Source organism: Salmo salar, chromosome 02, assembly GCF_965601325.2.
Source record: "Salmo salar chromosome 02, fSalSal1, whole genome shotgun sequence".
Lineage (NCBI taxonomy): Eukaryota > Metazoa > Chordata > Actinopteri > Salmoniformes > Salmonidae > Salmo > Salmo salar.
In genome coordinates this window covers 25583141-25603492 of record NC_138292.1, presented here as the reverse complement: position 1 = coordinate 25603492, position 20352 = coordinate 25583141, and the positions used below count along the sequence as shown (strand labels likewise).

The 20352-nt window shown below is 41.6% G+C and overlaps 2 protein-coding genes and 1 long non-coding RNA gene across 7 annotated transcripts; all 3 read left to right on the top strand.

Annotated features, from left to right (window-relative positions):
* The first annotated feature begins 2329 nt into the window (after window positions 1-2329).
* LOC106578123 (uncharacterized) lies at window positions 2330-4843 on the top strand. Its single transcript, XR_014380458.1, has 2 exons — window positions 2330-2516; window positions 3018-4843. It is a non-coding gene; the product is annotated as an uncharacterized LOC106578123 (long non-coding RNA).
* A 479-nt stretch (window positions 4844-5322) lies between these two features.
* On the top strand, window positions 5323-13121 carry LOC106578103 (uncharacterized). Of its 4 annotated transcripts, none has more exons than XM_014156710.3 (4): window positions 5323-5596; window positions 7409-7527; window positions 7945-8119; window positions 8298-13121. In XM_014156710.3, the coding sequence occupies exons 2-4, from the start codon at window positions 7418-7420 to the stop codon at window positions 12273-12275; spliced, it is 4263 nt and encodes a 1420-aa protein (XP_014012185.2). In that variant the 5' UTR covers window positions 5323-5596; window positions 7409-7417; the 3' UTR covers window positions 12276-13121. The 4 variants fall into 4 exon arrangements, with proteins under 4 accessions (XP_014012185.2, XP_014012204.2, XP_014012177.2 ...); XM_014156702.3 differs by having other exon boundaries at window positions 5324-5596; window positions 7386-7527; XM_014156719.3 differs by having other exon boundaries at window positions 5328-5596; window positions 7390-7527.
* A 460-nt stretch (window positions 13122-13581) lies between these two features.
* Window positions 13582-20078, top strand: LOC106578144 (uncharacterized). 2 transcript variants are annotated; one of them, XM_014156780.3, is made up of 5 exons: window positions 13582-13834; window positions 14169-14335; window positions 14518-15126; window positions 15391-15660; window positions 15927-20078. In XM_014156780.3, the coding sequence occupies exons 2-5, from the start codon at window positions 14170-14172 to the stop codon at window positions 16187-16189; spliced, it is 1308 nt and encodes a 435-aa protein (XP_014012255.2). In that variant the 5' UTR covers window positions 13582-13834; window position 14169; the 3' UTR covers window positions 16190-20078. The 2 variants fall into 2 exon arrangements, with proteins under 2 accessions (XP_014012255.2, XP_014012246.2); XM_014156771.3 differs by having other exon boundaries at window positions 14159-14335.
* The last annotated feature ends 274 nt before the right edge of the window (window positions 20079-20352 follow it).

The window sequence follows — 20352 nt, the reverse complement described above, 5'->3', positions numbered from 1 at the left end:
AACCATAAACATCGATGCCTTTCTTAAAATCAATACACCGAAGTATATATTTTTAAACCTGCATATTTAGCTAAAAGAAATTCAGGTTAGCAGGCAATATTAACCAGGTGAAATTGTCAGTTCTCTTGTGTTCCTTGCACGCAGAATCAGGGTATATGCAACAGTTTGGGCCGCCTGGCTCGTTGCAAACTAATTTGCCAGAATTGTACGTAATTATGACATAACATTGGAGGTTGTGCAATGTAACAGGAACATTTAGACTTATGGATGCCACCCGTTAGGTAAAATACGGAACGGTTCCGTATTTTACTGAAAGAATAAACGTGATAGTTTCCTCATTCGACCATATCAATGACCTAAGGCTCGTGTTTCTGTGTGTTTTATTATATTATAATTAAGTCTATGATTCGATAGAGCAGTCTGACTGAGCGGTGGTAGGCACCAGCAGGCTCGTAAGCGTTCATTCAAAATAGCACTTTCGTGCGTTTTGCCAGCAGCCCTTCGCAATGCATTGCGCTGTTTATGACTTCAAGCCTATCAACTCCCAAGATTAGGCTGGTGTAACCGACGTGAAATGGCTAGCTAGTTAGCCAGGTGCGCGCTAATAGCGTTTCAAAACATCACTCGCTCTGAGACTTGGAGTAGTTTTTTTCCCTTCCTCTACATGGGTAACGCTGCTTCGAGGGTGGCTGTTGTCGATGTGTTCCTGGTTTGAGCCCAGGTAGGAGCGAGGAGAGGGACGGAAGCTATACTGTTACACTGGCAATACTAAAGTGCCTATAAGAACATCCAATAGTCAAAGGTATATGAAATACAAATCGTATAGAGAGAAATAGTCCTATAATTCCTATAATAGCTACAACCTAAAACTTCTTACCTGGGAATATTGAAGACTCATGTTAAAAGGAACCACCAGCTTTCATATGTTCTCATGTTCTGAGCAAGGAACTTAAATGTTAGCTTTCTTACATGGCACATGTGAATTTACACACTTTTACTTTCTTCTCCAACATTTTGTTTTTGCATTACTTAAACCAAATTGAACATGTTTATTTATTTATTGATGTATTAAGTTAAAATAAGTGTTCATTCAGTATTGTTGTAATTGTCATTATTTTAAATAAATAAATCGGCCGATTAATTGGCATCGGCTGTTTTTGGTCCTCCAATAATTGGTATCGGTGTTGAAAAATCATAATCGTCCGACCTCTAGTCAAAGTTTTTGTGAGAAGACCGGTTTATGGGTTGTCTCAGATGTGGAAGAATGACACTGGGGTATGCGGTGGATTGAGACGCATCCAATGCAAAGAAAAAATGTAAATTACTTTTGATGGGGATTTTTTACATGTAATTTAGATTGAATCACCGTTGCTTCAATCGACGCTAGGGGGCTAATGGCAGTTTTTTTTTTGTGTGTGTGTGTGTGTGTGTGTGTGTGTGTGTGTGTGTGCCACCAATTAAGTAGGAGGTAAAGGCTTTAGTATTTACAGAATCTTATTTAAAAGGTTTGTACTGTTGGTGAAATGTAAATGGTTCACAGGGGGGACTGACTGGTTAGCCATTAAGGCATAAAAAGTAGTTTTTAGGAATGCATGTGTGATAATAAATATGTTGATAATTGAGCATTTTTCCCATATTTGCCTTTTTCCTAGCGTCATACAAACCATCCTGATCTCGCGAATTTACATTCTTTGTTGCGAAACGGAATGTAAACTAGGTTTGTATTAGGCTAGCTCCCCTCCCTTCATTCACTCATTACCAGACTCAACCAGAGATACTGGATATAATGACACGATGCTTGTCTCCGCCCTGACAATGAGATTCTTTGTCCACAGAGTGGAACAGCGGCCTGTCAAGCTCACGCCTATTCTCTTTAGATTGGTGGATACAACTCGTAATTTTTATATAATTTTGAATATTCAATTAGGGGTGTTGCTGTCAACCGCCTGTATTCAATGGAGATGCAACGCCAGCTTCAGAAATATACCTTGACAGTCTCAAATTACACTAGGGATAACTCCATAGTTGCCGGGTTATCCCGTGGGTCACGCTTATATCAGGACGCTTTTTACAACCTAAGCATTACGAAACTTCTATTAGATCAAATAAACCTCACGTATCAAAACAGCTATTCATTTTTATCTTCACTAAATTCGACACTCATTGACCCCATGCAAAACTCCTCTTGCTTAATAATGAATGTTCTGTGGAAAGATTTTGGGTGGAGTAAACCCTCTCGCTTCGCCTCTTTGTCTTTGACTCAACTAATCAACTTGCATACTCCAACCCGACGGGCGGCAGTGTTACCGTGCATTTGGAAGTTTACCCGCCAACGAAACGAAGTAAGTTGTATTTTCCACCTCGCTCCCGCGGATGCGTTTCAAAATTCAGCCTGTAAGGTTATGAAATATCAATAAAGCTACGTAGCAGTATTATAGCTAAATTACAAATGTCCGAATATTAGATGATCGATGGCAGTAATATGAACGTGGACAGCTGTGACTCGCTGGTGTAAGGTAATGCTGCTAACGTTAGCTAGGCTAGCTATGTTTTAGGGATGGATAGCTAACGTTAGCTAGCTAGCTATACTAACAAACATTTCCTAGGCTGGCTAGCTAGCTATCAATATAGTTAGGTATATATGTCAAATATAATTACTTGTGTCGATGTACTATTAAGCTTTAGTTTGCAAATTGGGTTTAAGCTTTTGAACACCCCGTTGGTCCAAGAAACAAAGACCCCCAAATTTGGGCCAGCGCCGGGCTTGGGGTGACGACGTTAAATAGTGATTTACGACCAAGGTGTTAGCTAACTACATAGTGAAATTATCGATATCACACAACTACTTAACAAGTTAGCTATTTAAGTCTAAAGGCTAGCACGCCCTACAGATACCTAATGTTGTGTTGCTGAATTATATGCCCTGCTTTTTATGCAATACTTCCCTGTGGATATATCATTTCTAATCAGTACAGTTGAACAGGCTTTCTAAAATAATATTTTTTCTGTTACCTCAGACACTCCAGAGACCCTGTTCTACATGAATCATCACATCAAGGACAGGTCAAGATGCAAAAGCGGAACTATATGAAAGGGGAAAGGGAGCTTGGTGATGGTGGACCCCCTTTTTGCTTTAGTTGTGAAAGGATCTTTCCAGACCAAATGTCATTTCATGACCACTTTTGTCCTGCGGCTGGTTTCATCTGCTCCTGTGGAACAGAGTTCTCCATGTATGTTGATATGATGGACCACAGTGGGTTACATGAACCAGGCCACACTGTAATTAATTATAGCACCATAAAGAAGGAACAATATCAGAGGGAGAGAGAGTACAAGGAGCAGCTTTCGAGGCTGGTATTGACGGCGGGGCAGGGAAGCTGGGCTGTGCCTGGACCGACTCGGATGCTATCGGCCCCTATTCCACGAGCCACAAAGCCTCCACCTGGTCCACGTGCCCCAACAACGGACCTCTGGCACCAATTCCAGCCAGTGGTGTTGGTGGAGACCCTGCGCAAGTTTGGAAGGACAAAGCCCTACAGGTGTGCCTACTGTGAACTGGGCTTTGCAACAAAAGACTTACTCGTATGGCACCACAACACTCACGCCAGAAATAAAGTCCATGGCTGCCTGCGGTGCGGGGTTCTCCTGCTCAGTAACAACAAGTCACCACAGCCTGGCCACCACCAGTGTGGATCATATCGGGCAACTCCTGAAACCAGATTCACCACTGCCACAGTGCTGAGTAACAGGAAACAGCCCGCGGGGTATGCTAAGAAGGTTGTCCAGCGTCAGCACTGTCCTGACCCGTTCAGTGGGGAGCTGCAGCTAGGGATGCATATGGTCTCACAGCAGCCCATTCCAGGGACTTCTGGAACAAAATACTTGAAGTGTAGAGTGTGTCAGGAGCCCTTCCAAACTGTCAAGCTGCTCGAGAGGCACCGTTGCACAATGGCGGCATCCTTTTTTGCACAGGAACTGGGTCTGACGTCTGGCAAACAGCTCAATGGTCACAGAAAAGGGAAGGAGGAAACCAGCCCATACTCCTTGCCTCGAAGCAATGGTGACAAGGAGCTGGCGTTCAACATTCAAACTTCAACGAATGTAACTGTATACGACCACAAGGCAGTAGGCCCGGATAGGGGCACCGGGTTGTCTGCTGTCTCTGTAAAAACGGAGGTTTCGGATGATGACTGTTTTGTGATTGAGGATGCGTTTTCGTGCTAGTCGGAACTAAGAAACTCTGAAATTTCCGACTTGCTAACTGGTTGAACGCGGCATGTGTATAAAAAACAGTTAGTAAATCGGAAATTTCCGTGTTTCCTAGTTCCGACTAGTACGTGAATGTGGCATAAAAGCTCCTTCACCAAACCAAGTCAGCTGTTATACCAACAATTAACCTCTTCCCTCCCAGTACCACAGAGATGAACAGTGCAAAAAGCATTCCCAATGTGAACCTTCTGCATTTGCAACAGACTTAAACATCTTCTATGGGTTATGGGTATGGTCCCTTTTTGTAAGGTACCGGCTTAATTCTTATCTAACTACTCAATTTACAACTAATCTGTCAGTAGCCTAGATTTTATTTTTTACCTTGATATTTTTTTTTTCTTTCAGTTGTGTGTTTGTCAAATGACATTGAAAATGTTACATATGCACTGTCAAATCAGTCTGTATGGTTCAGATAACCACAAACATTGTATGATAGTTTGTCTTTTGAAAATGCGTTTGTTTTTTTACAGTAGCTTTACTGAAAATGTGGTATAAGCAGCATTGGCCATATCACAAGAACATGTTGGTTCTTTCTAGCCATTTCTGTGGTCTTGGAATAAAATATTGTTTTGTTTCCGCTCTCTCCCTTTCTTTTGTAGCAACTAAGGTGTAATAATCTGTGTTTGTTTCCGTATTTCAGGGACCAAAGCAATAGCAGCAGCCATAAGGGATTGCAGGAAAAGGCTATACAGACACTCCTGACCTGCAAAACATTTATTTTTCTCCAGAATTACTTAAATTAGGTTACAGTTAGAGGTAGGTTTAAGGTAAGAGACAGTTTTAGATTTTGGTTAGTTTTACAAGTCAGGGTCTGTTATAGCCTCTGCCAAGAGAGCATGATGGATATGCAGATAATGTATTCACTGATTGCTTGGGATAGCTCTCTGACATGGTTTGTCACTTGTGAATGCACATAGCATACAAAAATAGAGGTTAGCAAAATATTCTAAGACGACTATCTCATGAGAATTTTATTATCACTGCACAAAGTTTTTGGGTAAACTTTATTTTTTTTACCGGTTGTCCATCTTTGATGAGGTAGGCAGGCATCGCGACACCATTTCCGGCCTACCGGATGTTGAGTGAGGAGAAAAAAAAACAATTGAATCACGAATACAATAAGCTAACGTTTAAAATTATGGCACACCATTGTATCTGAACGTTGGCGAAAACAAACATGTTATGTGCAATGCATTATTTATAAATATTGATATTTGTCGGATTGTAACTACAAAACGGTATGTTGACATTAGCTAGCTAGCTTTCATCATGTCGACAGCTTTTTAACTGGTGGTTCGAGGACAAGTTTGCACTAACACATTTTTGGGTGAGTAACTGCGAGTCTTACATGAAACAGATCTAGTTATGGTGTGCATGTTCCTTTAGCTAGCTAACTGGATTTAGAGCATGTTTTCCAACATGTCGGCCTACCTGCAGAATTTCGCTATAGCTAACGTTAGTTGACACAGCTACATACAGTGCCTTCAGAAAGTATTCACACCCCTGACTTTTTCCACATTTTGTTGTGTTATAGCCTACATTTAAAATGTATTAAATTGAGATTTTGTCACAGACCTACACAATACCCCATAATGTCAAAGTGGAATTATGTTCTTAGAAATTTTTTACAAATGAATTAAAAATGAAAACCTGAAATGTCTTGAGTCAAGTAATCAACCCCGTTATGGAAAGCCTAAATAAGTTCAAGAGTTAAAATGTGCTTAAGTCACGTAAGTTGCATGGACTCACTCTGTAAAATAATGTTTAACATCTTTTTTTGAATGACTACCTCATCTATTGGTAGATGGGTAAAAATTGTGAAGTTATTAGTTACATTGGATGGTGTATCAATACACCCAGTCACTACAAAGAGACAGGAGTCCTTCATAACTCAGTTGCCGGAGAGGAAGGAAACTGCTCAGAGATTTCAACATGAGGCCAATGGTGACATTAAAACAGTTAGAGTCGAATGGCTGTGATTGGAGAAAACTGAGGATGGATCAACATTGTAAGTTACTCCACAATACTAACATAAATGACAGTGAACAGAAGGAAGCTTGTACAGAATATATTCCAAACATGCATCCTGTTTGCAATAAGGCACTAATGTAAAACTGCAAAAAATGTGTCAAAGAAATGTACTTTATGTCCCGAATTCAAAGTGTAATGTTTGGGGCAAATCCAATACATCACTGAGTACCACTCATCATATTTTCAAACATGGTGGTAGCTCCATCATGTTATGTGTATGCTTGTCACTGGCAAGGACTTGAGTTTTTTTTGTTTGTTAATAAAAAAATAAATGGAATAGAGTTATGCACAGGCCCGAGGAATCCTGGTTCAGTCTGCTTTCCAACAGACACTGGGAGACATTAATCTTTCAGAAGGACAATAACCTAAAACACAAGGCCAAATATACACAGGAGATGCTTATCAAGATGACATTGAATGTTCCTGAGTGGCCTAGTTACAGTTTTGACTTAAATCGGCTTCAAAATCTATGGCAAGACTTTAAATTGACTGTCTAACAATGATCAACAATCATCCTGTCAGATGTCAGAGCTTGAATAATTTTTTTAAGAACGTGTAAATATTGTACAATCCAGCTGTGCAAAGTTCTTCGAGCAGGTGAGTCAAACTCATTCACATGGAGGTCCTAGTGCCTGCTGGTTTTTGTTTTTTTACTTTCAATTAAGACCTAGACAAACAGGTGAGGGGAGCTCCTTATTAATCTGTGACCTTAATTCATCAATCAAGGAAGAGTGAAAACCTGCAGACTCTTGGCCCTCCATGGAATGAGTTTGTCACATGACTCAGAGACTTACCCAGAAAGACTCAGTTGTAATCGCTTCCAAAGGTGATTCTAATATGTATTGGCTGAGGCGTGTGAATAATTATGTAAATTAGATATTTCAGTATTTAATTTTCAATAAACATGTTTTCGCTTTGTCATTATGGGGTATTGTGTGTAGGAGGGTGAGAATTGTTATTATTTTGAATTCCGGCTGGAATAGAACAAAATGTGAAAGTCAAGGGGTATAAATACTTTCTGAAGGCACTGTAGCTAGCTGCCTACAGTGACAAGAGGAATCGATTTGATTTGGGAATTCCCGTAGCTAGTTCTTTTCACTTCAATTAGATCATCTGGATGTCAGCCAGTCTATGGGTTGTGGTCCCTACAACCTATCCATTTGATTCAAGACATGGAAGACACAAGTTGGAACATTCAAACCCAACAGAACAACACTACATCAGTGTGTGAGTATGTGAGATGCATGTAGGCTGTTGTTTGGTGAGACAATTTGAATGACAGCATGGGGATAAAATGTTGCACAGGCTGCTAAATCTGGTGCGAAAATACAGATGCAAAATGTAGTGGTACCAGTGGTATGGTTGTTAAATTATTATTAAAAATGATTTCAAGTCAGTGGCACAGCCCCATCCCTGTCTTGTCCCAATCTATAGAAGGGGTGTTCTTGGCCATTCTTGTCAGAGGTCCCACGGGGCGGGGGGGATTGTGTTGTTAGGGGCCCTAGAAAGACTACCATTTCTGCGTGCAAAGGGGAAGTAAACTCCAAATACAACATAACATGACCGTTAGTTCATTAAACCAAGACAGTTTTCAATGTTATGATGTAGAATCACGTGGCTCAAACCTCTGTTTCTTCTGTTTAGGTACCTGGGAACAGTAGTGGGGGTTACCTGGCTAGTTTGTGGTGGAAGAGGAGACGCGTGGTTTGAACAAAAGCTGAATGATCGTTCTTGCCTGGGCTGTTATTGGAGGATCTACGTTGAACATTTATATTTTCCTCATCAGTCCCGCCAGAGAGCCTGCCTAAAAATAAAGACAGTAAGTATTAAAATAGCATAAGAAAGTCACTCATGTATGTTGGAAGTAGTAGCATACCCATATATTTGTGCGATATGTGCTGCGTTTGGCTGTTTCTATATTTGATTATGAAAACTAAGACCGGCGCAAAAGAAAATTAACGCGTTATACCCTTTTTTAAAATATATATTTTTTACAGCCATCTGAAGAGAAGATCAGAAAGGAGGTAGACAACTGCCATAACATGCCCCCAATGAAGGAGCCCTTACAAAGACCCCAACTACAGAGAGAAAGTAGAAGCCAACAGAACAAAGTGGTAGCTGAACCCTCTGACACACGGTCACTACCAGGTACCCCTGTTTCGGTTGTCCATCCTAATTCTGGAAAGGTAAACTCTGGTGACATTAATCACAGAAGAAAGCTCACAAAGACCCAGGCAAACATGGAGAAAATGCATGTTTATTCACCTGCTGCTGGTCATGCTAGAACTCAATGTGAAAGTGCCAATCCTGAAGTGCATTTATCACTTACTGGGAGTGAGCAAACATTGAACTGTATCACAAAAGAGCTGGTGGGTGTAACAAGGCCAGCAGCGGTAGACGTTGTTAAGAAACGTGGTCGCCCTCACAAGAAGGTAAAGATGCTGCATACTGTGCTACAAACAGAGGAGAGTTCTTCTCATCTGAGCACTGCAGAATCAAAGGATTGGAGTGAAACAAAGTCTGACAGAGCAAATGCTATTTCTTTTACTACAAACTGTGTAGAAAACAGGGATGACACGTCTCTCAGAGCTATTGAAACAAAAGCAATACCTCTAAACTGTGAACCAAGCAATACAGCGGTGTCTGTTCTTGACTCGTCCCCCCAAGACCATCAACCAGCTGAATCCAGCCCTGTGGCTATCTCACCCTTGGAACCAAAAAGGAAAAGGGGACGACCAAAGGGGTCGACCAAGAAACGACCAGGAAGAACCATGAACACTATTTCAGTGCAACAATCCCATGTAACAGAAGAAAAAATTGTAATTAAAAAGGAACCTGATGAGATGCTATCTGAAAAGGAAAAGAGAGGAAACATTGGTCCTCAGCCTGAGGAAGCTCCTGTTGAGCCAAAACACAGAGTAGGACGACCATCAAAGAAAACAACGCTTGTGAGACAGTTTGCATTAGCACAGAGAAAATCACAGAGAAAATCATGTTCTATTACAGCATCTGTGAATTCTCAGGATATTCCACCACAACATCAGAAGATTGAGACTGAGCATTCACTAGATTATATAGCAAGGCATGTGTCTGTGTCACTTAGTCGCGTTGATTCTCAGAGAGGTGGGAGGTCAAGTGGGACTGCTGAGATGATGTCTAATGTGAAGTGTGAGGATATTGAAATAGAGCTGGGTGATTTTAATTCCCTGGCACAGTCAAATTGTCTTATGTCTTTTCAAGGCCACACTGACACCAGTGTGAAGGTTGAGCCCTGTAATACTAGTTGTGATGGCACTGAATTCAAAAAGCCACTCAAAGTTGACAAACGCAGAGAAACTGCTGGCACTGCTCCCAGAAAGCGGTCCCGGTTCGTTTTTGGAAAAACTAAATACAAAAAAGGAAAGAGGAAAAGGTGCATTGATGCTAGAGGTAGACTCCAAAGTGTGACCACACAGGGAGATCCAGACACCATGTCAAAGCAAGCCGATGAAGGCAAAGGTGATGTTGGAAAGGAGATGGACTGTGGCGAGTTAGCTTGGGAGTATGAGGGTAACACAAATGACAGCTTTTCAAATGGAAGTAAGTCAACAGATGAAGGATTTAAAGATTTGCCTGAGAGTCATCAAAATCCAATCATCACTGATGTAAACATATTAGAAACTATGTCGCATGAGTCCTTTTCGAAATCAGATGTCGTACAAGGTGAAGAATTCAAAAGTAAGGAAATCAAGAAAGAGAGAGATGGTGTAGGCGATGAAACTGAATATAACCCAACAAGCAGTTGTCCGAAGGCAAGGGGTCGACCAAAAGGGAGACCAAAAGGAACAGGGAAAACGTGTGAATACTGCGGACGCCATTTTGATTTTGTGTCTGTATATACCGTCCATCTACGCACTCATACAGGCGAAAGGCCCTATAAGTGCATTGATTGTGACCAAGACTTTGCCCAGCTATCCAACTTAAAAAGTCATATCAAGAAACATAACAGGCGCTGTCAGCCTCTGAAGTGTCCTTATTGCAAAATGAAGTTCAGTAATTCAAACGAATTGCTTGCTCATTGCAAGTGGCACTCGCAGAACCCGAACCAGGACTCTGAGTCTGAGAGTAAAACGAAGGATAACAGAAATGAGGCCACTCATACACCCCTTGTTTCTCTGAAAGAAAGGATAAAAAGGGGAAAGGGGGGGATACTCAAATGCCACATTTGTGGGAAAGTATTTCCCTTTTGGTCTGGTCTGCAGGTTCATATACGTATGCACACTGGAGAAAAACCATATATCTGTAAAGTATGTGGGAAAGCCTTTAGTAATCGCTCATCAATTCGTATTCATGAGGTGACACACTGGTCCATTAAGCCTTACAACTGCACATGGTGTGGAAAGAGTTTCACTCAGTTGTCGTCTGCAAAAAAACATCCCTGCAAGGGTCTGAGGGAGAGTAATGACAGAGAGAGCCGGAAGAAGCCTTTCATATCTTTTACATGCCACATCTGCGAAGAGAGATTTGTTCAGAGGCGTCAGTACAAAACCCACCTGAAAACCCATGCTGGTGTGAAGCTCTTTCGCTGTTTATTCTGTGACCAGCTGTTTAGTGTGATGTCAGAATTTGAAGAGCACCACCAATATTGCACCAAAGTTAGGGGGGAGAAGATGACATCCAAATCTGAATTTAGGATTTGGAAACCTAGAGCCCCTAATCAGCAAAGATCGCAGCAACCAAGTGTCAAGAGTCATTCACCAGTCAAGAGTCATTCACCAGTCACCCAATTAGTATTTCCTGCAGCTGCTGATAGTCAACCATTTCAGAACCTTGGACAGAGTTCAGCTTCCTCTGCCTCGTTGCTGAACTGTGAACCTACCTCACAGCAAAAACAAAGTGGTCGTCTGTCTTCACAAACACATCCCAATAAAGCCATTGCTACAACTCTGCGCCCCTTCCAAACATGCATTATACCCACAAACAATCTCACCCCCCTTGTATCAAAGTTGAACAGTCTAGATCGTAAATCTGACCCGAGGAAGTACTTATGCCCACGTTGTGGAAGACTTTTCAGACACACAGGGAGACTCCGAGCCCACATGCTAACTCATGCCCACAGTCAGAGCTACACCTGTGACTGCTGTGGAAAGACCCTGGAAAGCTGGAAAAAGCTTTGGCTTCACCAGCGAGTCCACAGACAGAAACTAGGACGGTTCTCATGTCCAAAGTGTCGCCAAGGTTTCCGCTTCGTTGGGCCCTACAAGCAGCACATGCTGCGAGAACACCCGGAGTACCAGTGGATCGATGAGAGACCAAACAAAACTCTCCAAGGACTTGACCAGCAGCAGTGCCTGCCTTATCAATGTGAGGAGTGCAACACCAGCTTCAGGACACTAGATTTGCTTTTCAATCATCAGCTTTGCCATTCCTCACCAGGTGACCACAGTATGTGGATCCAGGACGACTGCTATGATTACTCTCCCTCGACACATGAACATGATGTACCTTCCAACATGAATGGATTTGACCCTCACATGAACAGTGGCATAACACACTCCCATCAGGAACTCCACCATACCTACTACCCTTCTCCGCCTCTTCAAGCAAACCACCCACAAGATTCACATCGCCTTCATTACTTTTCCAATCATTCAGACCTACTACATTCACTGTCACCCCTCATACCCGTGCCTCCCCCAATGCAACACCCAGGTTTCCAACCAGGCCTCCAGTCATATGCCTCCACCCAGCCGCTCGCAAGCCCTCTATCACCACTGTACTCACAGGTAGAGACCGTTCCATACCCTGACAGAAAAGATGGGAATGTAAACAGGAAGCGGAGTAGAATTTATGGGAATGCGACTAAACGTGCTGCTAGATCAAAGGAGGACAAGGCAACAATGGGGGGTTTGGATTGTGCGGAGTGTGGTGTTAAGTTTCCTGCTGTCTCACAACTCTATGAGCATTATTTGCAGCATGCCAGGGGAGAGGTGTAAGAAGTGAAAATAAGGGACCTTTTTCCATCACAAAGGCACGTTATCCTCCCATCTCTTTCTCAGAGGTTTACCTCTATCAGTTTAGAAATGACTTATAGGTCAACCAACAAAAGTGGAATTTTTAACACATAAGGGGTTGTTGTATTGATGTGTTTGAGTGAATATTCTGTTGAGTGGAGATTGTTACTCTGGTTGCTTGTTGGTCATTAGGGAAGCTGATTACTTTTGGTTGTTATTTGAATTACTTACACTATGATCAATTTTAAGTTGACAGTATTTTATTTTTCTTTGGCGGGTGTCCCTTAATCTGAAAAGATGGTCAGTGCTTTTATACATTTGAGTAGTTGTAGCAGGTTTTGAGACGAGGACAGATCATGGCCTGCAATCTATTTTTCAATGGAAGTTTGAGTGTAAATTACAATGCTTGATCATGGAACATTGTCATACCTCTTAATGTCATTGTTAACCTCTTACTGTCAGACTGATTCTCAACTGATGAAAAATAATGTTGTAATTTAGCCTACCAATACAAGTGATTAACATACATCTTTATTCTGTCCATTTATTTAAAAGAAAATTAGAAACCTCATGTTTTGCAAGTTAGTCATTTATTCTATGGTTAAGTGTTGATTTGTAACTTATGCAAGAAAAATATTTTCACTGCCAATACTCTAGTCTTTTACCTAATAGGCCTACATTCCCTCATGTTTACAGAAAGTTATTTTGTTTAGAAAAGCAGTTCTTGTTCTGTTGCTGATGAACTGACAGCTGTTTACATACTGTATATTTTACTTTCTAGTTTCACTCAGTTATTGTGTCATATAAGAATAAAAGCCACCTTTCTAATGTTGTGCTTATTTAATTACAGACATATAGCCTAGCACAAGTACATATGTAGGCCAACAGGACACATGTCATGTGGGATTCACTTGCTGGTTCGAATTATTTTGTTGTAGAATGCCCTTTTGAAGGCAGTGCTCTCATGGAAGTATTGAATGGTAATGTCGTTTGCTCACTGTGGAGAACAAACTAACTTTCCCCAGATGATGGGGAGTCAACGTAAGATTCAACATTTTTCAAGACTTTTATAACTTTGAAATCAGATTGATGTGTTATGGACTACATTTTAATTTTAAGACATATGTGAGACTCATTTCAATTGTTATTAAATGTAATTACTATTCAGGGATTGTATTTTTTTGCGCCCTTATGTATAGTGTCAAATTGTGATAAAGCTTTATTATAATGGTGAGTCGCCGCTAATAGTTTATTACGGTTACAGACGACAGAATGGGGCGTGATCCAAATGGGCGGCAGTAAATCAGTCATGCCACTGTCAAAACATGGGGTGAAAAAACATGTTCTTCACAATCCCATCATCGGATGCGCACCGGTTGACGTCAAACATGGAGAACATGCATATAATTTAGTTATAATGCAAATATGTTTATTCTACTGCAAACAAGAGATGTAGTTTACCGGTATCTTTGAAATATTTTACACCCGTGCATTTAACCGCAAGGGACAGAGGATCCATTGAATCTTGAGGAGCAGGCAAGGTAGGCGACAGAATTTGAGGTCATTGACGGTCACAGCCATGTTCTGTCCACGATATCTTGTACAAATTAGTTACCGAGTTATCCTCGGAAACTAAACAGAAGGTGTTCTGTTTTGACCAAAATATGTTATCGTTACTGCGTAGGCTATAAACTGAAGAAATTACACGTTTTATTTAACCATATTTGGGAAAGTAGTCTGATCGGTGACCAGAGTATGGTTCTACAGCTGACAGACTGTTAATAATAAGCCTTAGCAATAAGGACCAAATGTTAAAGCCATTTCTTTTTGATCATACCCTATTGATGTGCCTACTAATCTCAAAGAATACAATAGGATGGAGACAGTATGTGGTAAAGGAGGGACATTGGATGGTGACATGCTGATGGTCATCGTTAAACAAGAGGAAGAAGACCATATGGAGCAGATGTCCAATGATCCACTGTTATCTGACACGCTCATCAAACAGGAGCAAGAAGAGGGCCTAGAACAAGACACTACAGGTGGGTCCAAATAAGTGTTTAGGAGCCTGCAAGCCAACACTTGCACAGAAACGGAATTGTAGTATTGATAATTTTACAGCACGATACAATATATTAGTCTCTTATTTCCCTCTTGATTCTCAACACATTTACATTCTTCGCTCCTGCTATCCCACTAAATCACGGTCGCGCTTCAACTCCAGCTCCCGGCGACCAACTCCCTGAGGAAACAGACACCTTGGAAGAAGCAGAGGAGGAGAAAAAGAGGAGGAAGGGAAAGACAGAGGAGAGGTGCTGGTCTGCTGTTGAGACTGATGATGTCTCTGGGTCAGACTCCAGTTGGCGCTGCAGACTCTGTCAGCGCTGCTTCAGTTCCTCCTGGCAGCTAATGGGACACTGTTGTACAGGCATCGCGGGGGAGGACGGAGTCGCCCACGGCCACAAGGTCAAACTGGAGTTCCGGTGCCCAGTGTGTGGCGACCGCTTCCTCCGCCCCACAGCCTTCATCATGCACAAGCGCAGCCACATGGGCCAGTCCCAGTACGTCTGTGGGGTCTGTGGACGGACGCTCAAGAGCCTGCGCAAGCTGGCCTCCCACAAGCGCTCACACTCCCGCCGCCGCGGGACTGTGGCTGAACGACAGCAGTGCCATGACTGCAGCCAGAGCTTCTGCAACCTGACAGCACTCAGAAGCCACCGGGAGAGACAGCACGGAGAGGAGAGGATCTGGGAGGATGAGGAGGACAGGGCGGTGAGAGAGGAAGAGGAGGGAAGCACTGCAGTAATCTCTAATGATTCAACCAGAGTTTCAGGTAAGGCTGATTATTTATTAGTATTTCCTCTTGTTTAGGCTATGGATTCACCTCTCATTTGCAAGGTACTTGGAATTCTGTGAACTGGTGTCTTAAAACCGATTATTCTGATCTAGATATGGTATGTATCTTGTTATTTTCTCTTTTCAATGACTCAGTATTTACCTGTATTTGACAATCTTTCCTCTTTGCAGCAAATCACCACATCACTTGTGTATCCACTGGTTCTCCTGACCCTGTCTAATTAGCTTTCTCTTCCCGTAGCCCAGCCTCCCCAGTCTCCTCAGTGCCACCAGTGTTTCATGACCTTTCAGGATGCAGAGACAGAAGAGAGGCATTTACGCTTCAAGCACCCAGTAGAGTATGAGCGACATCTCAGAGGTCGCACAGTGTTTGCCTGCTGTGTCTGCGACCGTACGTTTCCCTCCTCCTGCCTGCTCTCAGCTCACCAACGCACCCACAGCAAGTGGAGTCTTCCCCCCACTGGCCCAGAAGACTCTGTCCAAGAAAGCACAGACGGAGGAGAGGCTGAGGGTATATAGAATTTTTCAATGTTTTTAATACAGTCTATGTACTTATTATTTCTTTCAGTTTTCACATGTTTTATAATTATACATTTTTTGTGTTTTATTAAAAAAAATTACAACGTTTCTATTGTCACACACCGAATAGGTGCAGTGAAATGTTTTGTTTTATAAGGTCAGCCATAGTAGTACGGCGCCCCTGGAGCAAATAAGGGTTAACTGTCTTGCTCAAGGACACATCAACAGATCTTTCACCGTGTCGGCTTGGTATTTCAGGTATGGACAATGAAAAACACCGAGCTGGTCCAACGAGCTGTGAGCACTGTCATATCATCTTCAATGACCCTCGAACCTGGGAACGTCACATGACGGCCAAGCACCCCCCATCCCTGTCGACACCTACTTCACCAGGGAATGCCTACCTGACTTCTAGACCTGCCAGGGGTCAACTACGACCCTATCGCTGCTCCTCCTGTGGAGAGAGATTCATACAGGAAAGCACCCTGACCAAACACTGCACCGAGGCACACGCCAGCTGAGAGAGGATGGTTCTGGGAGCATAGATACCAAGATGAAGAGGACAAGAGGCAAGTTGGAGTGATGTGTATATATATAGGATTGTTTTCCAGGAGGGCCTTGACTAACTATTTATAAAGTTGTTTAATGAAGAAATGACTTGTCACTTATGAGATTTATCCTATAATTTCATTGTAGGTCTTAGTGTCAACCCTTATGCCAACTTTCTCCAACAAGAAACAGAATCTTCACAAAATCGATTTTGAATTAATATCTCTTTTAGGGCTGTGACGATACCAGTATCGCAATATTTTTTACATGCCAAAAATGAAAATGCGAAGCAGACCAGACTCTTTGGTCCTTTTATTTTCCAAGCTATAGCATTGAAAATAAATACGTGATTCTGGATGAAATTTCCAACTTCAAGGCTGTTTCCCCAAAGAAGTTAAATCCACTTTGTGTTTTGTTTCCTTGCCACGATACTGGTATCGTCCCGGCCCTAACAACTTGAAAAGCACGAGTGTCAAAATGGAGTAGTTTTCAAAATAAAAGCATGACCATATTTATTAGAGATTCACATAAAAAAAGAATAGCTATTCACCTGTGCCATGAATAAAGATAGGATGAAAACAGACCAAACCAGCTTTTGATAATTTTGATAGCAATAATGTTTGTACTACGACATGTAAACTACATGAACAAAAGTATGGGAACACCTGCTCATCAAACATCTCATTCCAAGATCATGGGCATTAATATGGAATTGGTCCCCTCTTTGCTGCTATAACAGCCTCCACTCTTCTGGGAAGGCTTTTCATTAGATGTTGGAACATTGCTGTGTGTATTTGCTTCCATTCAGCCACGTGCATTAGTGAGGTTGGGCACTGATGTTGGGCGATTAGGCCTGGCTCGCAGTCGGCGTTCCAATTCATCCCAAAAGTGTTCGATGGGGTTGAGGTCAAGGCTCTATGCAGACCAGTCAAGTTCTTCCCCACCGATCTCAACAAACCATTTCTGTATGGACCTCGCTTTGTGGACGGTGGCATTGTCATGCGGAAACAAGAAAGGGCCTTCTCCAAACTGTTGGAAGCACTGAATCGTCTAGAATGTCATTGTATGCTGTAGCGTTAAGATTTCCTTTCACTTTAACTAAGGGGCCTAGCCCAAACCATGAAAAAACATTATTCCTCCTCCACCAAACTTTACAGTTGGCACTATGCATTGGGGCAGGTAGCATTCTGGCATCCGCCAAACCCAGATTCATAGATCGGACTGCCAGATGGTGAATTGTGATTTATCACTCCAGAGAACGTGTTTCCACTCCTCCAAAATCCAATGGTGGCGAGCTTTACACCTCTCCAGCTGACGCTTGACATTGCGCATGGTGATCTTAGGCTTGTGTACGGCTGCTCGGCCATGGAAACCCATTTCATGAAGCTCTCAACCAACAGTTATTGTGCTGACGTTGCTTCCAGAGGCAGTTTGGAACTCGGTAGTGAGGGTTGCAATTAGTTCTGATACGGTGACAGTATTACCGGCACACATGTCATGAGGGCAGTCAAATTCCACGTGACCATTTAGTCACGGAAATTAGGCTTCTCCAAGCTCTGATGCTGCTGGTGGTCATTAGTAGCAGACCAAGCTTCCTAACTGCCTGGCACTCTATTGTCTCTCTATCACTCTGACATCAATGCAAATGTGATCAAAAATCTAATCAAACACTTAATGAGAGCCCATGAGCTTATGTTATGCAACATTTCTATAGGCTATGCAATTGAGAAAACAGAGTGATAGCCTCTATTAAAAAGATGAGGATCCCATCAGCTTTCTATAGGCTAGGCATACTATATTTATTTATCAACTTTCCTAATATTTAGCACATTGCTTCTCTTTGAAACAGGAGTATAGCCTATCTGGCTGGAATGAAAATGAACCAAGAAAATAGCGTCCTCCATTCACTATTTAAGTGCATAGATGACATGTTTTTTTTCTCCCCGCTGCCCCTGTTTCGAGACAGTTGCATGATAATGGTCCATTTATAAATCAAAACAAATTTCACACATATGTTATTTAGTATACAGTGCCTTCGAGAAAGTATTCAGACCCCTTGACTTTTTCCACATGTAACGTTACAGCCTTATTCTAAAATGGATTTAAAAAGAAATGATCCTCAGCAATCTACACACGATACCCCATAAAGCGAAAACAGGTTTTTAGAATTTTTGCAAATGTAATAAAAACAGATATTCTTTTTTTAATATAAATTAGCAAACATTTCTAAAAACCAGTTTTTGCTTTGTCATTATGGAGTATTGTGTGGATGAGGAAAAAAGGCATTTAATCATTTTTAGAATAAGGCTGTAACGTAACAAAATGTTGAAAAAGTCACGGGGTCTGAATACTTTACATAACAAATGTACTCATGAAACAACTTTTTCAACTTTGGTTGAAATTAGAGGGACACAATTATTTCAAATCAGATTGTATAAGAGAAAATAAATAAAGTACATAAAAGGGTCTGAATACTTTCCAAAGGCACTGTATGTAAAGACAAGATTAAATCAAGAATAGTGTGATAGGCTGATATTGTCACCAATCACTTGTGAGTGATAGACAGTATTATCGCTTGTGAATTATGCCCAGTTTAAGGCAAACAGCGCTTGCTTTTTCTTTTTTTTGTGCAACTTTTCAAATCATAGTTGCACACCTCATGTAGCCTGGCCTATATGCTATGATAAGGTTTGTATCACAACTAAAGTGGCCAAATAACTGCTTAAAATTAAGCACATTAATCCGCTTTACAACGGGTGTAGAGCCTAACTTGCATACATACTGTATGCAGAGCGTGAGTTTCAAGTTTGTGGCAGGTAATTTTCACAATAAAAAATGCACCTTCATAATAAAAGCATTAAATGCATAATCGCATTTGTGGTCACTTTTGAGAATGGTGTTTTCCTGCTAATGGAACATTTGTGCTTATAGCATTCTGCCGTTTGCGCATTGCTGGGCTTATAATGTGAAGAAATAGCCTAACAGTTTATCAACCGTTTTAAGCAAAAATTTCTCATCTGTTCCGTCAGGCTCATTGCTTAAAACAGTTTTTTTTTTATGCTAGTGGTTGTATTAATTTGGGATCTATCGCATCCCACAACTGTCCCAGACTATGTTTGGAAAATGTATTTCTCGCACAGAATGGAATAGGTAAACTTTTGTACTACGGCGGATAGTCGTTTGTTAGGCCTACTCACCTTGTTGGCTGACGAAAAGTAAATGTGGACAGTTCTTCCAATATCTTCAACATGCGCCTCGGAATTCGATAGGATGTGTGCAGTTGTCTGTCTTCACTTGTAGCTTGTGAGAAAGACCCAATCACGTGACTGCGAGCCATGTGAGTGAGAGGTGCTTCGGCACGCACCCAGGAAAAAGGGAATTGTAATTATTGTATTCAGCCCAAGGGCACAACGGTCACTGGCCGCAAAAAGCATGGATTTTTTTAGGGGGCATTTTGGCCATAGAAAGGGGATTCAGCTGGGGAATTCAAGGCTCTTCAAATTGTGAATCAGACTGATGAAGTGTGTACAACCTACGCAAAAAAACAAAGCATAGCTCATGCCTTTCATGTGACTTTTTTCAAATCATCATTAGTTGCATCATGCAGCCAAGAATGTATTAAAAATCAAAACACAACCCAAGTGAAGTTGCATAACTCTAAATGAAGCATATAGGATTAACCACTCAACACAAACATGTGCGCACTCCCTCAAATTGTTTGGAGAAAATATATTTTATTCAGCTATGTCCAATTGTATTCTTCATACTATAAACTAATGCTACGGAATTCTAAGCAAATCGTGTCTGCTAAATGAACTAGTGTAGACCACAGCCATATGGCATAGCCAGATCAGGGCCTAACATAAGAAAAATGCTATTCTGTTGTTCTGAAATAGACTACATTTTCTTCATATCATGTTTCTTTAGATCTGTCTAAAATAAATCATGGATTTATTATGATGGTGTAGGCTATATTACATGGATTTATTAAGCTTTTTAAAATGTAGATGTTCCAAAAGTCTGCATCAGTGGCAATCAGCAAGGCAATTCTACTGCCAATGTAGGCCATGTGTGGAAGCCAGGAGATGCGAAATGTATTTATGTTCATTAACGGTCAATTACTGTGAGACCGGCA